At 46.5% G+C, this 13,581-nt stretch overlaps 6 protein-coding genes across 6 annotated transcripts; 2 read left to right on the top strand and 4 right to left on the bottom strand.

Annotated features, from left to right (window-relative positions):
• Positions 1 to 676: 676 nt before the first annotated feature.
• PEX2_041010 (uncharacterized protein) lies at positions 677 to 940 on the bottom strand (the record flags this gene model as incomplete). Its single annotated transcript, XM_016741376.1, has 1 exon — positions 677 to 940. The coding sequence occupies one exon, from the start codon at positions 938 to 940 to the stop codon at positions 677 to 679; it is 264 nt and encodes an 87-aa protein (XP_016599547.1).
• A 3,146-nt stretch (positions 941 to 4,086) lies between these two features.
• Positions 4,087 to 5,551, top strand: PEX2_041000 (uncharacterized protein; the record flags this gene model as incomplete). The annotated part of the gene is made up of 2 exons (XM_016741375.1): positions 4,087 to 4,790; positions 4,852 to 5,551. The coding sequence occupies 2 exons, from the start codon at positions 4,087 to 4,089 to the stop codon at positions 5,549 to 5,551; spliced, it is 1,404 nt and encodes a 467-aa protein (XP_016599546.1).
• A 790-nt stretch (positions 5,552 to 6,341) lies between these two features.
• On the top strand, positions 6,342 to 7,135 carry PEX2_040990 (Alcohol dehydrogenase superfamily, zinc-type; the record flags this gene model as incomplete). Its single annotated transcript, XM_016741374.1, has 2 exons — positions 6,342 to 6,600; positions 6,684 to 7,135. The coding sequence occupies 2 exons, from the start codon at positions 6,342 to 6,344 to the stop codon at positions 7,133 to 7,135; spliced, it is 711 nt and encodes a 236-aa protein (XP_016599545.1).
• Positions 7,136 to 7,687: 552 nt separating this feature from the next.
• On the bottom strand, positions 7,688 to 8,543 carry PEX2_040980 (Short-chain dehydrogenase/reductase SDR; the record flags this gene model as incomplete). Its single annotated transcript, XM_016741373.1, has 3 exons — positions 7,688 to 7,859; positions 7,914 to 8,451; positions 8,510 to 8,543. The coding sequence occupies 3 exons, from the start codon at positions 8,541 to 8,543 to the stop codon at positions 7,688 to 7,690; spliced, it is 744 nt and encodes a 247-aa protein (XP_016599544.1).
• A 1,533-nt stretch (positions 8,544 to 10,076) lies between these two features.
• Positions 10,077 to 10,957, bottom strand: PEX2_040970 (putative GPI anchored glycoprotein; the record flags this gene model as incomplete). Its single annotated transcript, XM_016741372.1, has 3 exons — positions 10,077 to 10,581; positions 10,637 to 10,767; positions 10,838 to 10,957. The coding sequence occupies 3 exons, from the start codon at positions 10,955 to 10,957 to the stop codon at positions 10,077 to 10,079; spliced, it is 756 nt and encodes a 251-aa protein (XP_016599543.1).
• A 1,083-nt stretch (positions 10,958 to 12,040) lies between these two features.
• PEX2_040960 (putative MFS transporter) lies at positions 12,041 to 13,348 on the bottom strand (the record flags this gene model as incomplete). The annotated part of the gene is made up of 1 exon (XM_016741371.1): positions 12,041 to 13,348. One exon carries the CDS (start codon positions 13,346 to 13,348, stop codon positions 12,041 to 12,043), a length of 1,308 nt encoding a protein of 435 aa, XP_016599542.1.
• Between the last annotated feature and the right edge of the window lie 233 nt (positions 13,349 to 13,581).

Here is a 13,581-nt window from a genome sequence, read left to right as displayed (position 1 = left end):
ATATTTGGGTTTCAACATACTAAACTGGGGCCTGTTAAATCTAGCTCTGCCACACCCCTTTTATCACGCAACCCTCCATCCTACGTAATGAGAATCCATATGGAGAGTCCGACATAGATGAATTGTAGGTCATGCATATTGCTAGCTGTCATACGGACCTTCATGCGGTAGTCATCCCGTGAGGATGACCAAATGAATATGTAAGGCGATAATTATTACACATAAATAGTATCAGGCGAACGCCCAATAACTCGTATATTTACCCAATACAGCACTATATTAGTTCACTGCCCCTGTCTCCGCATTCAGGCTACGATTTATTACCTCCATCTTCATTTTAGGATGCCTCTCCTATCAAAGCCCCCGTCGTCGGTGATTATAATTGGCGGCGGGTTCTCTGGACTGGCCATGTCATGCCAACTCCAGCAAATCTTCCACTTGGAAGACTATGTTATTTATGATCGGAACAATGATATCGGAGGAACTTGGTTGGCAAATACTTGTTCGTCAATTTTTCCGCCTGCATTCTCTTTGGTCAACCAAGTACTGAGAGGGACCATTTGCGTGTTATGCAACAGATCCAGGATGTAGCGTTGATATTCCAGGAATCTGTTATAGTCTCTCTTTTGCTCCAAACCCTGATTTCACCAAATTATTTCCTCCTCAGTCTGAGATATTAAACTACATGCACCGCGTGGCTACCTATTATGGGGTGTGTGACCACTTCACTGGAAATACTGAATGGGAAGGGGCGGCCTGGCAGGACAAGCAACAGCTGTGGGAAGTGAGACTGAAGGATCTGCAAACCGGAGAGCAGTTCACGCAGGAATGCCGGGTTCTCATTTCTGCCGTGGGTGGCCTCGTCAATCCCCAAAAGATGGACGTACAGGGTTCTGAGACATTTGAGGGGAGTATCATGCACACTGCCCAATGGCAACATGGCATTGACTTTTGTGATAAGCATGTCTCTGTAATTGGCAATGGAGGTGTGTTACTATTTTGTTTCTGATCAACTGAGAGCGTTGAGGCGCAGTCAGAACCAGAAGAAGAATATGCTGACGAATCTGCAGCATCTGCAGTACAATTGGTGCCGGAGATAATACGCGAGGCCAAATCCGTCACGCAGTTTATGAGGGTCCGTTCATTAACTTTCTTGTCTTCCGCACTATTCGAGGGCTAATGGATAACCTTTCCATCATCACAGAGTTCACATCACCTCGTTGAGAGCCCAAACTATGAGATTTCGCCAATTTGGCGATCTCTTTTTCGCTATGTTCCGTGGATTCTCTACATCTTTCGACTCTTAATGTTAATCTACATGGAAGAATCTTTCCTTCACTCGCAAACCAATGACCAAGGCCATTTAGCGAGGGCTAAATCCGAACGACAGAGCAGGGAGTATGTACATAGAACAGCCCCAAGTATGTGCTACATCCCCTTTTTTAGTAGGAGGGAGAATGATCTGATATTTCATGGCAGAAAGGTACTGGGGCCATTTAATCCCCACTTTCAAATTCGGATGTCGTGTTTGTGCCTCCCTATCCCATGGCTCAGTCTATAACTGAAACTATTTCATAGAGACGCATTTTTGACAGGGCATATACTGCTAGCCTCCATCGGGATAATTTCAACCTCATAGATGATCGCATTGTGCAGATTAAACCAACTTCTATTGTGACCGAATCAAAGCAAGAAGTTTATACTGATATTATCGTAAGTGACCTTTCTCTTATCTTTACACGAATTTCGGACGGTAAAGTTAAACTCCACACCACTTCAGGTGCTCGCCACTGGGTTTGCCTTGACGCAGTATGACATCGAAATCAGAGGTCGCCATGGAAAGACGCGGGAGCAGTATTGGAAAGAGGCGGAAGGGAAAGCCACCTTCAAAACGGTGGCGATGAGTGGATTCCCAAACTTTTTTTACATTCTAGGACCAAACTCGGGCCGTGTCTACACCTCAACTCTTGTCATGATTGAAAGGTGGGTAGTACCACTACCCGTTCGGGGATCAATTTCTTGTTGCTAAACCTGTGCTGATCAACTGGTTGATTAATTCTAGCCAAGTTAATCTGGTGATAAATGCCATCTGGCCAATCATACAACGTCACGCATCTTCGGTCGAAGTGAGAACTAAAAAAGAAAAAAAGTATCAAGACAGTCTGAAGTGTGCGCTGAATAACACCATCTACGATCGGTCGTGCTCTAGTGTATGTCTCCACCTTGTGCTGGTCGAATGATAGAGCTAATCAATCCTTTTGTTGAATAGTACTTCATCGATCAGCAGACTGGGAAAAACTGGTTTATATACCCGTGGAGCTCAGTTCATTTGTGGCTGGAGATGTATTGGAACGCGGCCGCTGGGTGGGAATACCATAGATAAACATCAGTGGTCAGTGGATAACGGTTTTTGGTTTAGTGGGTGATGCCTCGTTGACTCGTTAGTTAACTAGATCTTAGATTGTAAAGCACTAAGCCAGCGGGTAATCTTTGCGGTTTGTTTAAAAAATTGTAAGCTTTCTGCATCAATTTATTCAGCTAAAATACAGTTTCCAGTACTTAACTGAATTCAAATAGAGATATCAGTAAAACTTCAACTGCATTTGACTGAATTTGCTACAAGCAATGCGAGGTGGCGCACTGGCCCCTTCAAATTACCGTAGTGGGCGAAGTGCGTTAAAAATGTTTTTTATGGTTTTAAGAGGCGCCCTGTCTGGTGACGACATTGCTCTTTGGTTATCCATTACCGGCATATATGTTGTTGCACAATGGGGATATCAACACGGGGATGCATAAACACGTGTTTTGTGGCGTGGGGCATTAGGTACTCGTCGTAGCAGAACCTGTTTGCTAACTAGCGAGTAGATAAATCCTGTCGCCTCTCTCTATCCCTCTTCTCTCCCTCTGTTACTTACTTCACATGAATGCACATGCAGAAATTTTCCGTGCAGATATCCATCCGGCCAATCAATATTACTGTGTCGATAGAAAATAGCGTTGTTCATTAGATCCATCACCAATCACATAATGCTCGAAGGTTTCTATGCCTGAAAACTTTAAGTGTGTTCTACACACCAATATATCTGTGACCCAAATTGAACGGGCGGCATTTGCGTGATGGCATTGTGACATTGTAGATCACTGAGAGCGCTGATATACCCTGCCGAGATTCGCCACACGCTAGAAGCAACCACCCTAAGATGCAGTATTAGATGCTTTCAAATTAAATTGACCTTCAGTTTTGTGGCCTTATAATTCGGGTTTCAGGACTCGGGAGATCGAGTACTGTATACGGGGTGAAGCTGCATACTGGGGATGCACCATTTGTCGTCGGGAGCGGGCTCTGGGATGCAACCCCCGCATAGCAGCATGTATGTAGAAGCGAGCTAAATCGGCTCAATGAATTCGCCATCATCATCATCAGCATCAGCATCATCAAGTGACCTTCAGCGCCCGCGAGAATTATGTAAAAGAAAAAGAAACTGTAATAAGTGTTTATATATAACTCAGAAGATGGGCTTCAACCTCCTCTCTCATCCTCGGTTTTAAGAACACAGTGTCAAACAACAATCAATATGGTATTTATTAAAGAACTCTTTTACTGTGTCACATTGCTTGGTGTGCAATATGAAGGTTTGAGGTTCTGGATCAAACTCATCGTTACATTCACTGGCTTGGGAATACTCATTGCCACCCTCGCGCTGGCAGGTCTTCTGCTGTGGGTACTGGTGGACAGCAGGAAATTAGTTTCGACTGTGAAAAGTCCTAACTTTATTCTGGGTCGGCCTCTATTATTCCCAGTTACTCTTACACATACAAGAGTCTCCCCAGTCAAGAATCAATTCAGCCACCGGGCCTTTTTGGTTGGCATTCCAATAGGTTTCCGAGGCCGAATCGGTCCTCTCTTGTCTATAGATCAAGATCCCTTGACATTATCTAACATCACATCTTTAGGACAATTCTTTGCTTGGTTCAGCTTTGATCCTGTGCGTTATCTACAGCGTGGGCACAACGAACATGGTCTTCGGGATAAAATGGATCGATTTCTGCGCTCGCAGGTGAGACCCAACCCACTGACAACGGGCCATGTCGACTAATACCACTGAAATCCAGAACAAAGATCCAGCAACCTGGCCATATGCCTATTTAATGAGTGTACCACGCTTCCTATGGTGGGAGCGTAATGTGGTATCATTCTGGTATCTCTACTCAGAATCACAGGAATTAGATGCGATGATCATGGAAATCAACAACTCGTTTGATGAAAAGCGAAATGTCCTTTTCCAACTCCAACCTGAATACATGACCCCCACGACCAAAATGGACGATTCGGCGAAAGAGCCCATATATCTAGACCAGAAGAAGACTGTTCTGTCCCTTCCTTCATTATCCACTGCGAGGTTCTACAAGGGTATTTGGGAGAAACACATATTTGCATCTCCTTTTGAGAAGGTGGAAGGATCTATTTCCACTCGCTTCATGGATCCTTTACAGGAATTCCCATTCAACCCCACCGACTCAATTGCAAACGTTGTTTCTGTTGGCCTACAGGGGGAAAGTAAAATGATCACAAGGATCAGCTGTCGGGAACCCCCTGTGGACCCAGTCAACGTGACTACAACTCACTTGGTCAAATCTATCCTTCTATGGACAGTCCCCGGCACCCTGACGACTCCCCGCATTCTCTTCCAGGCCCTTAAGATCCAGTATGTTCAGGGCTTGATGCAGATGATGGATCGACCTGTGATCCAACCAGGCAGTGTCGCGCGCCATCCCACTTCCATAGAGAGGTATGTACTACTTTCTATTTAATCAGCTATGCTTGTTGTCACAGTTCTAACAAGTTTGCAGGAATCTTGAGTCATTCTGGCGTGCCTTCCTGTCCCGATGTGTTACGAGCTTTCCCGAACCGGTAGAACTCACATACATTCCCTCCGCATCGATTTCAAATGAGCATGTTCGCCTTCTCTCTCCTTGCAGCAAATCAGCTGCGGCAGTCAAATGCCTGACTGTAGAGGTGGTTGATCCTGGATTCTATGCACGAGTGGTCAACTACGCTGATCTTTGGGAAGGAATATCGCATGAACAGCAGCAGAAAGAGAACCATGCAGACGCTACATCCCGTCCCCTCACTGTATCGGATCTCCAGCTCCTCCATACACTGATCTCCTCTTTTCAAAAGATGGTGCCACCCTTTCCACGTGGGTTTGGGTTGACTCTGCGAAATGTCCTTGCCTGGTGCCGTGGCTCGAGGAGCGAGATGGACTCTTTCGTGCTATCTTCGACAGCTCCATTCCTCCATCCCCGCTACACGGATTGTGTCATCCGTATTGCACTGATGCATCGATTTGCCATGAATTCTCCGTCACTTTTATGGATTTATGGGGTCCTTGCTCGGTGGATGCTTTTGAACATGGGCCTATCTGTATTATCCATAATGGGTATCGTTCCAACCACCTATAGTCCTGTGATCAGCGTCATCATGTATTTGTTGCTATGGAACATTGGGCATGTGGCAGTTAGAGCACAGTTGTTTCCTTTGACGTTTTAGTTATTTTAGTTATTTATATATACGTAGCTATGACCCAATAAAAGTTGCTTTCTCCTCTTCAATCCCCCAAATGCCGTTCCAAAATCCTTTAGATCAATATAGCCACTCTGATATGAATCAACGGCAGATTAACCGTATATCTCAACAGAATTGGCTTTTTACTTCTACTGATAAAAATAATATTCAAGAAGGGTACGTGCTTAAACTTCCCAAGATACTGCGCAATCTCGATGATCGCAGTCGGCCCGCCTTTTGTAGAGAAATGAGGCATCGTCACCTGCACACTAATAATAGGTATTTTGTCGATCCCCGCATAAGAGGTGTGCTGTGAGACGGTGATTCCACATGTAACAAAGTTATTCCGGGATGAAAACTTAGTAACCATTGCCTTGAATGACTTCACCTGCTAGATTGACGGAATTGGCCATAATCATCATCGCTGGCGGCTACATAATGTCTTCTTCAGCACACCTTTTGTTACACGGTAAGAATTTTATAGTTCATGCACAAGATCCATCTGGTCGATCATCACGAAGATCATCTGCCTAATAGGCATATTTAAGATTCAAATATGTGTTGCTATCTTTATCGGTGGATTATTGCATATAAGATGGCGGCTTAAAGTTTGATCCATCATTCAAGTTACGTTAGCAGCCAAGAATTTCATTACAGGGCCCCGGGGGGTAAGGACATTTAAATCTTACCACTCACCACACTTCAGCTTTGGCAACTCTGAAATCACTCCATATTCCGTCCGCCGCTTATCTCACTATCCAACCAAGCCCATACAATGGACCTGTCATTTGAAGTCTACCGCGGTTCACCCAGTGGTCACGTTGTATCGGACACTACGACTCGAATCTTAGGACCCAATGAGGTCTATATTGAAATCACCCACTCAGGAATATGTGGAACGGATGAGCATTTTTTGAACTCAACCCAGGTCCTCGGCCATGAAGGTATTGGCGTCGTCAGACTTCTTGGCTCAAACGTGACCGCAGTCAAGGTTGGCGAGCGCGTTGGCTTTGGATATGTGCGCAAGGTCTGCGGTGACTGTGATAACTGTAGAACTGGTTTGCATTAGCTCTACCCATGATAATGTTAAATCCGGGACTCTAATACCCACTATTAGGTTGGGATCAATACTGCCGGAATGCTAGGATCTACGGTGAATGTGACTTTGACGTCGGTACGTTTGGCCACGGCACCGTCTGGGATGTGAGTTGTGTCTTTCCTATTCCCAATGGCTACTCATCTGAAGACGCGGCGCCTCTCCTCTGTGCTGGGGCCACGGTCTGGAACTGCCTAAGTCATTTTGGTGCTCGTCCAACAGACCGGGTCGGCATCCTCGGTATTGGGGGACTGGGCCATTTGGCTATCAAGATTGCTGCCGAGATGGGATGTCATGTCGTGGTCATATCCCGAACAGACGATAAGAAAGAGGATGCACTCCGATATGGTGCAGCGGAGTTTCATGTTCTAGATCAGGTTGATCACTCTTCTTTTCGGCCTTTGAAGCATTTGTTGCTCTGTGGAAGTCACTTGCTCAACCAAGCATCGTTAGTACCCTCTACTATGGTATAGCTGTGAGCATGTACTAAATTTCTGGTTGGCAGATTGATACGCCTCATGGATACCAAAGGGACTATTTATCCCATGACTGTTTCCCTCGCAGAAACACCCGTACCATTCCTCGCGTTGAACGATCGTGGGGTTCGCATCCAAGGAAGTCTAGTTGCTTCCCGCCAGAATATTCGTGAACTGATAGAATTCTGCAATCGCAAGAAAATAAGTCCTACAATTATGAAGTTTCCTATGACACCAGATGGGATCGAAAAAGCGATGCAAAAATTGAGAAATGGGGAAATAAAATACCGGGCAGTTTTAGTGCGTGAGCCACCTCCAGTAGAAGCTTAGAGAGCATACGGGAGTGTTTGACTTCTGCACTCAAATGTGATTGTAGGAGTCATATTCATTTTGGCCCGACTCTGCAGCATCTGTGGTCTATTATTTATCTGATTACTATGTATTTCGAATAAGTGAACAAATAACCTTCCACTTTATGAGTCCTTCATTGTGTATTTTATGCTATATGAATGTTTTTAGATCACTTTGCCCATCCCCGACCTGCGGTATCTACCAGCTGGGGTTGGTGCCGTCAATGCTCCAAAACTCTCCCGCACCGTTCTCCTTGTTCAAACCATCGATTTTGGTGACAATTGCATTCACGCTGTCCTCAAGCTCTACAAAAGCGCCAGGGTATCCCATTGTTTGGGCAGCGTGGTTGCCAGCATCTGTCTTAACTGAACTATGGAAAGATATTAGTCAACACCTCAAGCGAGACAAAAAGGTAGCTCCATACCCAGGGTCGATAGCCAAGGTGGCAATTTCATCATTCTCATAGTTGATTTTCCGGGCAAAATAGTTCGCCGCAGCCTTGCTAGCTCCATAAGGTCCAACCTTGAGCGGAATATCTTTGATACCTCCAATCGTTGCCATCAGACTGCTGATCAGGATGAAGCGAGCAGACGATGACTTCTGAAGAAGGGGAAGAGTGGCTTGGAACAAGCGCACGGGTCCAAGAGTGTTCACATCAAAATGGGTTTGAATCTGAGAAGTGGTAGCCTCAGCAACTGCAACGAAAGCAGCTGTGTCGAAGATTCCCGCGTTGGCGATGACAATGTCCAAAGCTGACACTCCCTGGCTGGACAGTGACTCCACCGCAACCTTTCCGTCAGTGTCAGAGCTGGCGTCGATTTTGACAATAATCAACCGACTACTCTCCCCCGTGGGAAGTTCGGAGAGAGAGGTTGCTTCCGATGAGCTGGGGTTGCGAACAGCTGCGATCACAGTCACATTATCGCGAGCCAGATACTTGCTAACCAAGCCACGGCCAATTCCTGGATCGATTGTTAAATTTAAATTGCGAAATTGGTCAAATGTGTAGATGTGGCTTACCTTTGTTGGCGCCGGAAATCAAGATAGTAGACATGATGTTATGTATTGCTTTTTTGTCTGTGATATATTTCGTTTCTTTGTTTAGATATATATCTTCCTCTTCTGAAAACGAGAACCGGTCATATTATACCTTATAAATACATAAGCAATTGATAATTCGGCCCCCAACTTGACTCACAACACCCCGCTTTGGATCGATGTAACCCCTCCATGCCTGAATTCTGCCAACATAATTGCTAGGTGAAAGTATCAATATCCTGGAGGTAATTCTAGTGTACCATTGCGAATATAGTTTGATTTGCGAGCATTTGTAAGATCAGTATAATTAATTTCCAAGCATATTGGTAATTGGTAATCACCAAGATCTTGCCTACAGCTCTAAGTCCCTACCTAAACCCTTTCAGACATACACCATACATCCAATCTATGAAGTTTTAGCTTAGAGTAGTTACGAGTATTATGAACATTACCATGCATCGTCATAAGGTAAGCACACTACTACATACCGACGGGTCAGCAAATACGCACAGACCACGAGCTTCCAGATATACCCAACAAGAATAGTCGGTTCGGCATCACACTCTAGATATAGCGTCGATGCTAGTCGCAGTATGACGTGCGCTTATCTGCAGGGTCAGCAGTATGCTCCAAGATCAGCCAGAAGTCCAATAATATCCGACCTCCAGAGCTGACCATGCGTCGTAATCATCGCGCTAACCATATCCATACTACCTCCACTCCATAAAGTGCTTGCTGATTCAAGATGCGTATTGGCATTTTCATATTCAGTTCTCTTGGAAATACCATTTCCATTCGCATTTTATGGCTTTTAGTCTTACGTAGATACTCGAATTGCCAGATGAAGCCTCAATTTCAAGAGCCAGACATTTTTCGTGTCTAGATGAACTTAACCATGTGATTAATAATTGTGAAAATACATTAAGGGTAACCATATATTAGGGGAGAGTAGGAAATCCTTACGTGTTGCTGAAATAGACAGATACTTCAGTTTACACCTCCGACCTTGAGCCTGCGAGAAAAGAAATCTATGCATTATCATGTGTCAATTATATATCCACCATATGAACGACAAATATTCGCTGATCATGATAAGATATGGTCAGCCAGCTTCGCAATACGGAGTACCTAACTTGCATCTGGTAGCATACTTAAGTGGAATCTAAGAAGCGTGCACAAAAATGAGACAGATTGAGGCGCCTATAGAATCTTTCAGGAGTGGAGCCAATTTACAGGGTTGCTGCCAGTCTGTGGCGTAAAACGGAGAACAAAGAACAAAGTCAAAAAGTAAAGCGGCAGGAAAAGGTATATTCAATAGCTGAAGATACAAATGTATAAAATAGACGCTAGATCGTTGTCTGTCGTGGAGAAAGGTATCAAAACATTAAAGAATAAAAAATGGACACATATAGGCGGAGTATAGATGAATACATCCATGAGAAGCAACATCAGAAACCCCGGAATTAATAAATCGACAAGCACGAAGCTCGTCTCTTCCACAACCAAAAAGCCGCGCAAGACAGAAACGTATATAAATCACTCATCAGACTTACGCGAAAGCGCAGGCCAGGGCCAGGAAGGCACCACCAACGGTCCAGACGCTGCCAGCGATCTGGCCTGCGGAGTTGAAGGCAGTCGCGGAAGCGGCGGGAGCGCCGCTTCCGATGACAGCGGTGGTGGTGGGCGCAGCCACCAGAGGGGTGGAGGCGGCCAGAGGAGTGGACGAGATCACAGCCGAGGACTTCTTGGGGGTCGAGGTGACGAGGGTCGACGAGGAAGTGATGGCCGGGGTGGAGGTGGAGGTCACCTCGGTCGTGCTGGTGCTGGTGCTGGTGCTAGTGCTGGTGCTAGTGCTGGTACTAGTACTGGTGCTAGTAGGGGTGGGGGTCTGGGTTGGAGTGGAGGTTGACGTCGGGGTCGGGGTGGCGGAGATAGTCACGGGCATCCAGTTGAGATCATCTTGGGCCAGGGTGCCGGATGGGGTCACAGTGCCGGCGGAGGCCTGGCAGGAGGCGTAAGTGGTGCCGGCAATGTTGCAGGAAACGGTTCCAATGCTGGTATTTGAGATTAGAATGCGGTTCCCATGAGCAAAGTTGTGCTAGTACTTACGTTCCCTGGAGATCGATGTTCTTCAGCTGCATGGAAGTCGGGGCAGCGATTGCGGTCATGCCCTCGCCGGCAATACCGCAGGCAGAAGCAGTCTTGGGGCAGGTGATCTTGTAGGTAGTCGCATCTCCATTCTGTGAATTGTTAGTCAAAGGTGCTGGGATTAAAGAGCGCATTGATCGCGCAACTAAATCCGCTACGTACGGTTTCGATAACACTAGCCTCAAGATCCTGGCCCTTAAAGCCGGGCAGGAGGAGGGTTGCGGTGTTACCGGCAGCGGCGGCGGTAGCGCCAGTCAACAGAGCGACGGTGGAGAAACGCATGTTGGAGATAGATTGGTGGTTGAGCGGTATTTAGATCGAAAAATTGTCGATAATCAAGATGTTGGAATCGCACAAAGAATGAGGTACACAGTACTTGAAGTAGAATCAACAATTGCTCAAAACGAAGGACTGGATTTAACGAAAGACTGTCGAACGACGAAAGAGTGAATGACGGACTGCTTGAGCCTGAAGGTGTGAAAGAAGGAAGAAGTGTCAGAGAGAGAGAGATCTGGGGGTTAGGCGTGCATATTACTGACTTGGCATAGTGCCGTGGGCAGTCGCCAAGACGAGTTCGGCATAGTGGGATTGGCCCATATTGCGGTCCAAGCGGATCTGCCAGGGCAGACACGATAACGCAGGAACAGGGCCCCAGGGGTTCGAGGTGTTCGAGGTTTGAAAAGGGGGCAGTTACCATAACCAAGTCCGAGTGCCTTCCAAGGTTGGGGGAAACCAAATTAGGGGCGTTTTAGTGGAAGTTTCTTGATGGAACTAGGCTGATCTGGGCCTAGGGGCCGAGCCGACCCCTGGCTCACATGCCTATTTGGGAAAGTTGTTTGATGCTCTTCATTTACGTCGGAGACTAGCGAGATGAGATCAACAAAGTAACTTGGGAAATTTCATGGTCTATGATGTATAAAAAAAACTCCGCTGCTTTGGAGTATACGGAGTACCGAGTACACATTTATGTAAGTTGACTGTCCAAAATATATATTAATTATCGCAATCTTCTTTTAACGCCCGTAATTTCCCCAGGTCAGCCACCGAGTGGACTAGCGTCCACGAGTTCGTTCAAATTACGCCCGGTGAAAAAGCCCGTGCCTGATTTCATCAACGCGCAACGCCACGGATGAATTAATTAATCTTACGAACCATTGTGCCAATCAAATACTTTAATTTGTTTTTACCTGTTTTCACCTGCAATCCACATGTACTTAAATTGCAATGAACCTGTTAGCCGATCAATGCCGGTAATCTCAATCCTAGGCCGTTTTCCATGCTGAGAATGAAATAACTTTCACAGCCAATCCAACAAAATCCTGCACCACTGTGACAATTTATCATGAAAACTAAAACTAAAAATAATCACCAAGTCCTTCCTGCTGAGGATCTAAAGTGGTTGATACCTCCACACACAATTCCTATGACGAGGAGCACGCCATTAAAGCCAGCCATGATATAGAATGGTGTGCCCGCTGACAGAATGTCAAATAACAGTCCACCCACTTTGGTCAACAGCAGGATACCTGCTCCACCATATAGTGAATAGACACCTGCGATGGAGCCTTTGAGGTGGGACAGATGCTCTAATCTCTGGTTACCCGACCCGGCAAGAAGAGACTGGCCCTCGTCGGGCTCTGCTTCATTCTCGTCCCCACGGACGCGTCGTTCCTCAGATATTTTTCTTAATGTTTCATTGTCAATACTGACCCGCAAGATACCGTTGCTCAGCACAGCCAAGCTGCAGACAATTGCTCCGATCTGGCTGATTCCAAGCAGAGCCATCACAACAAACACCCCCGGATTGCCGTCGGGTCTTTCAAACAAAGGGTTTGGGAGCATAGCGAAGATGATATAGCCAATGATTCCCACCAATGCTGCGAAAAGAAGTGGGAAATTGTATCGTCGTGATTTGTCTGTCAGGTACCCAAATGCTGGAGCTGCAATCAATGCCACCAATTGGGACACCCCGGTCAGTATGGATGCGACGATGTATGCACGGGGGCACGCTTTCTTGATATCCCCTAGTCCCGACCCAGGCACCGGTTCATGTTCCTCGTCGCAGAGGCCCGATACCCGATAGTAGTGATTAACAGCGAGAGGAATGAACAATGATATCCCCACAGAAGAGGCCCGAGCCACGAAGCCTCCGACGTAGCCGAGTCCAATGCTACGGTTTCGGAATCCCAGTGTAAGGGCAGTTGTCAACTGCTTCCAGTATGGCAATGTTGACCCATGGATAGATAGATCATCGTCGTCTTCATCTTCGTCATCACAGTGATGAGATGTTTTCCACAAGGCACTCCAACTTTTGCCCTTTTCTCCGGGAAGATCACGGAGGCCAATGAAACATACAAGGCAGATAACAAGGGATACGGCAGCAACCACATAATAGCTGCGTTGGATCGCCTGTGCTGGGGATAATCCCATCTTCTCGAATCGGGCTGCAAGTGGCAGGAAAACAACCAGTGCCACAAGCGCACCACAGCCAGCGCACATGCCAACAAACCCGGAGAGTCGCGCAGACGGTGATGCGCTGGAAGCACCAACATTCGTGGAATGACCATTCCTGGCGCGCTCCGGTGTGATGGTCAACTCCGAAGACACAGATGCGCGATATGCCTGGGAATTAAAGGCTGTGCCAGTAACAGTTGGCAACACTGCAGTGACCATGGTTGACACTGCTGAACCACCGATACTGAAGAGCAACCTTCCCAAGAGAAGCTGGGGATAGACATTCGTGGCTTGCACAAAGACGACTAGTGCGAGTGCTACAATAGCATAACCTGCAGTACATACCTGTCTAATGTCAATATCACTGAATGTTATTACCCCAATGTGGGCCAGTAGAAAGCTTACATGGCGGACTCCGATTCGGTCCGAGAGAACACCCCAAAGTGGGCAGG

Source organism: Penicillium expansum (assembly GCF_000769745.1).
Source record: "Penicillium expansum strain MD-8 chromosome Unknown contig133, whole genome shotgun sequence".
Classification (NCBI taxonomy): Eukaryota; Fungi; Ascomycota; class Eurotiomycetes; order Eurotiales; family Aspergillaceae; genus Penicillium; species Penicillium expansum.
This window is presented reverse-complemented; position numbering and strand designations above follow the sequence as displayed.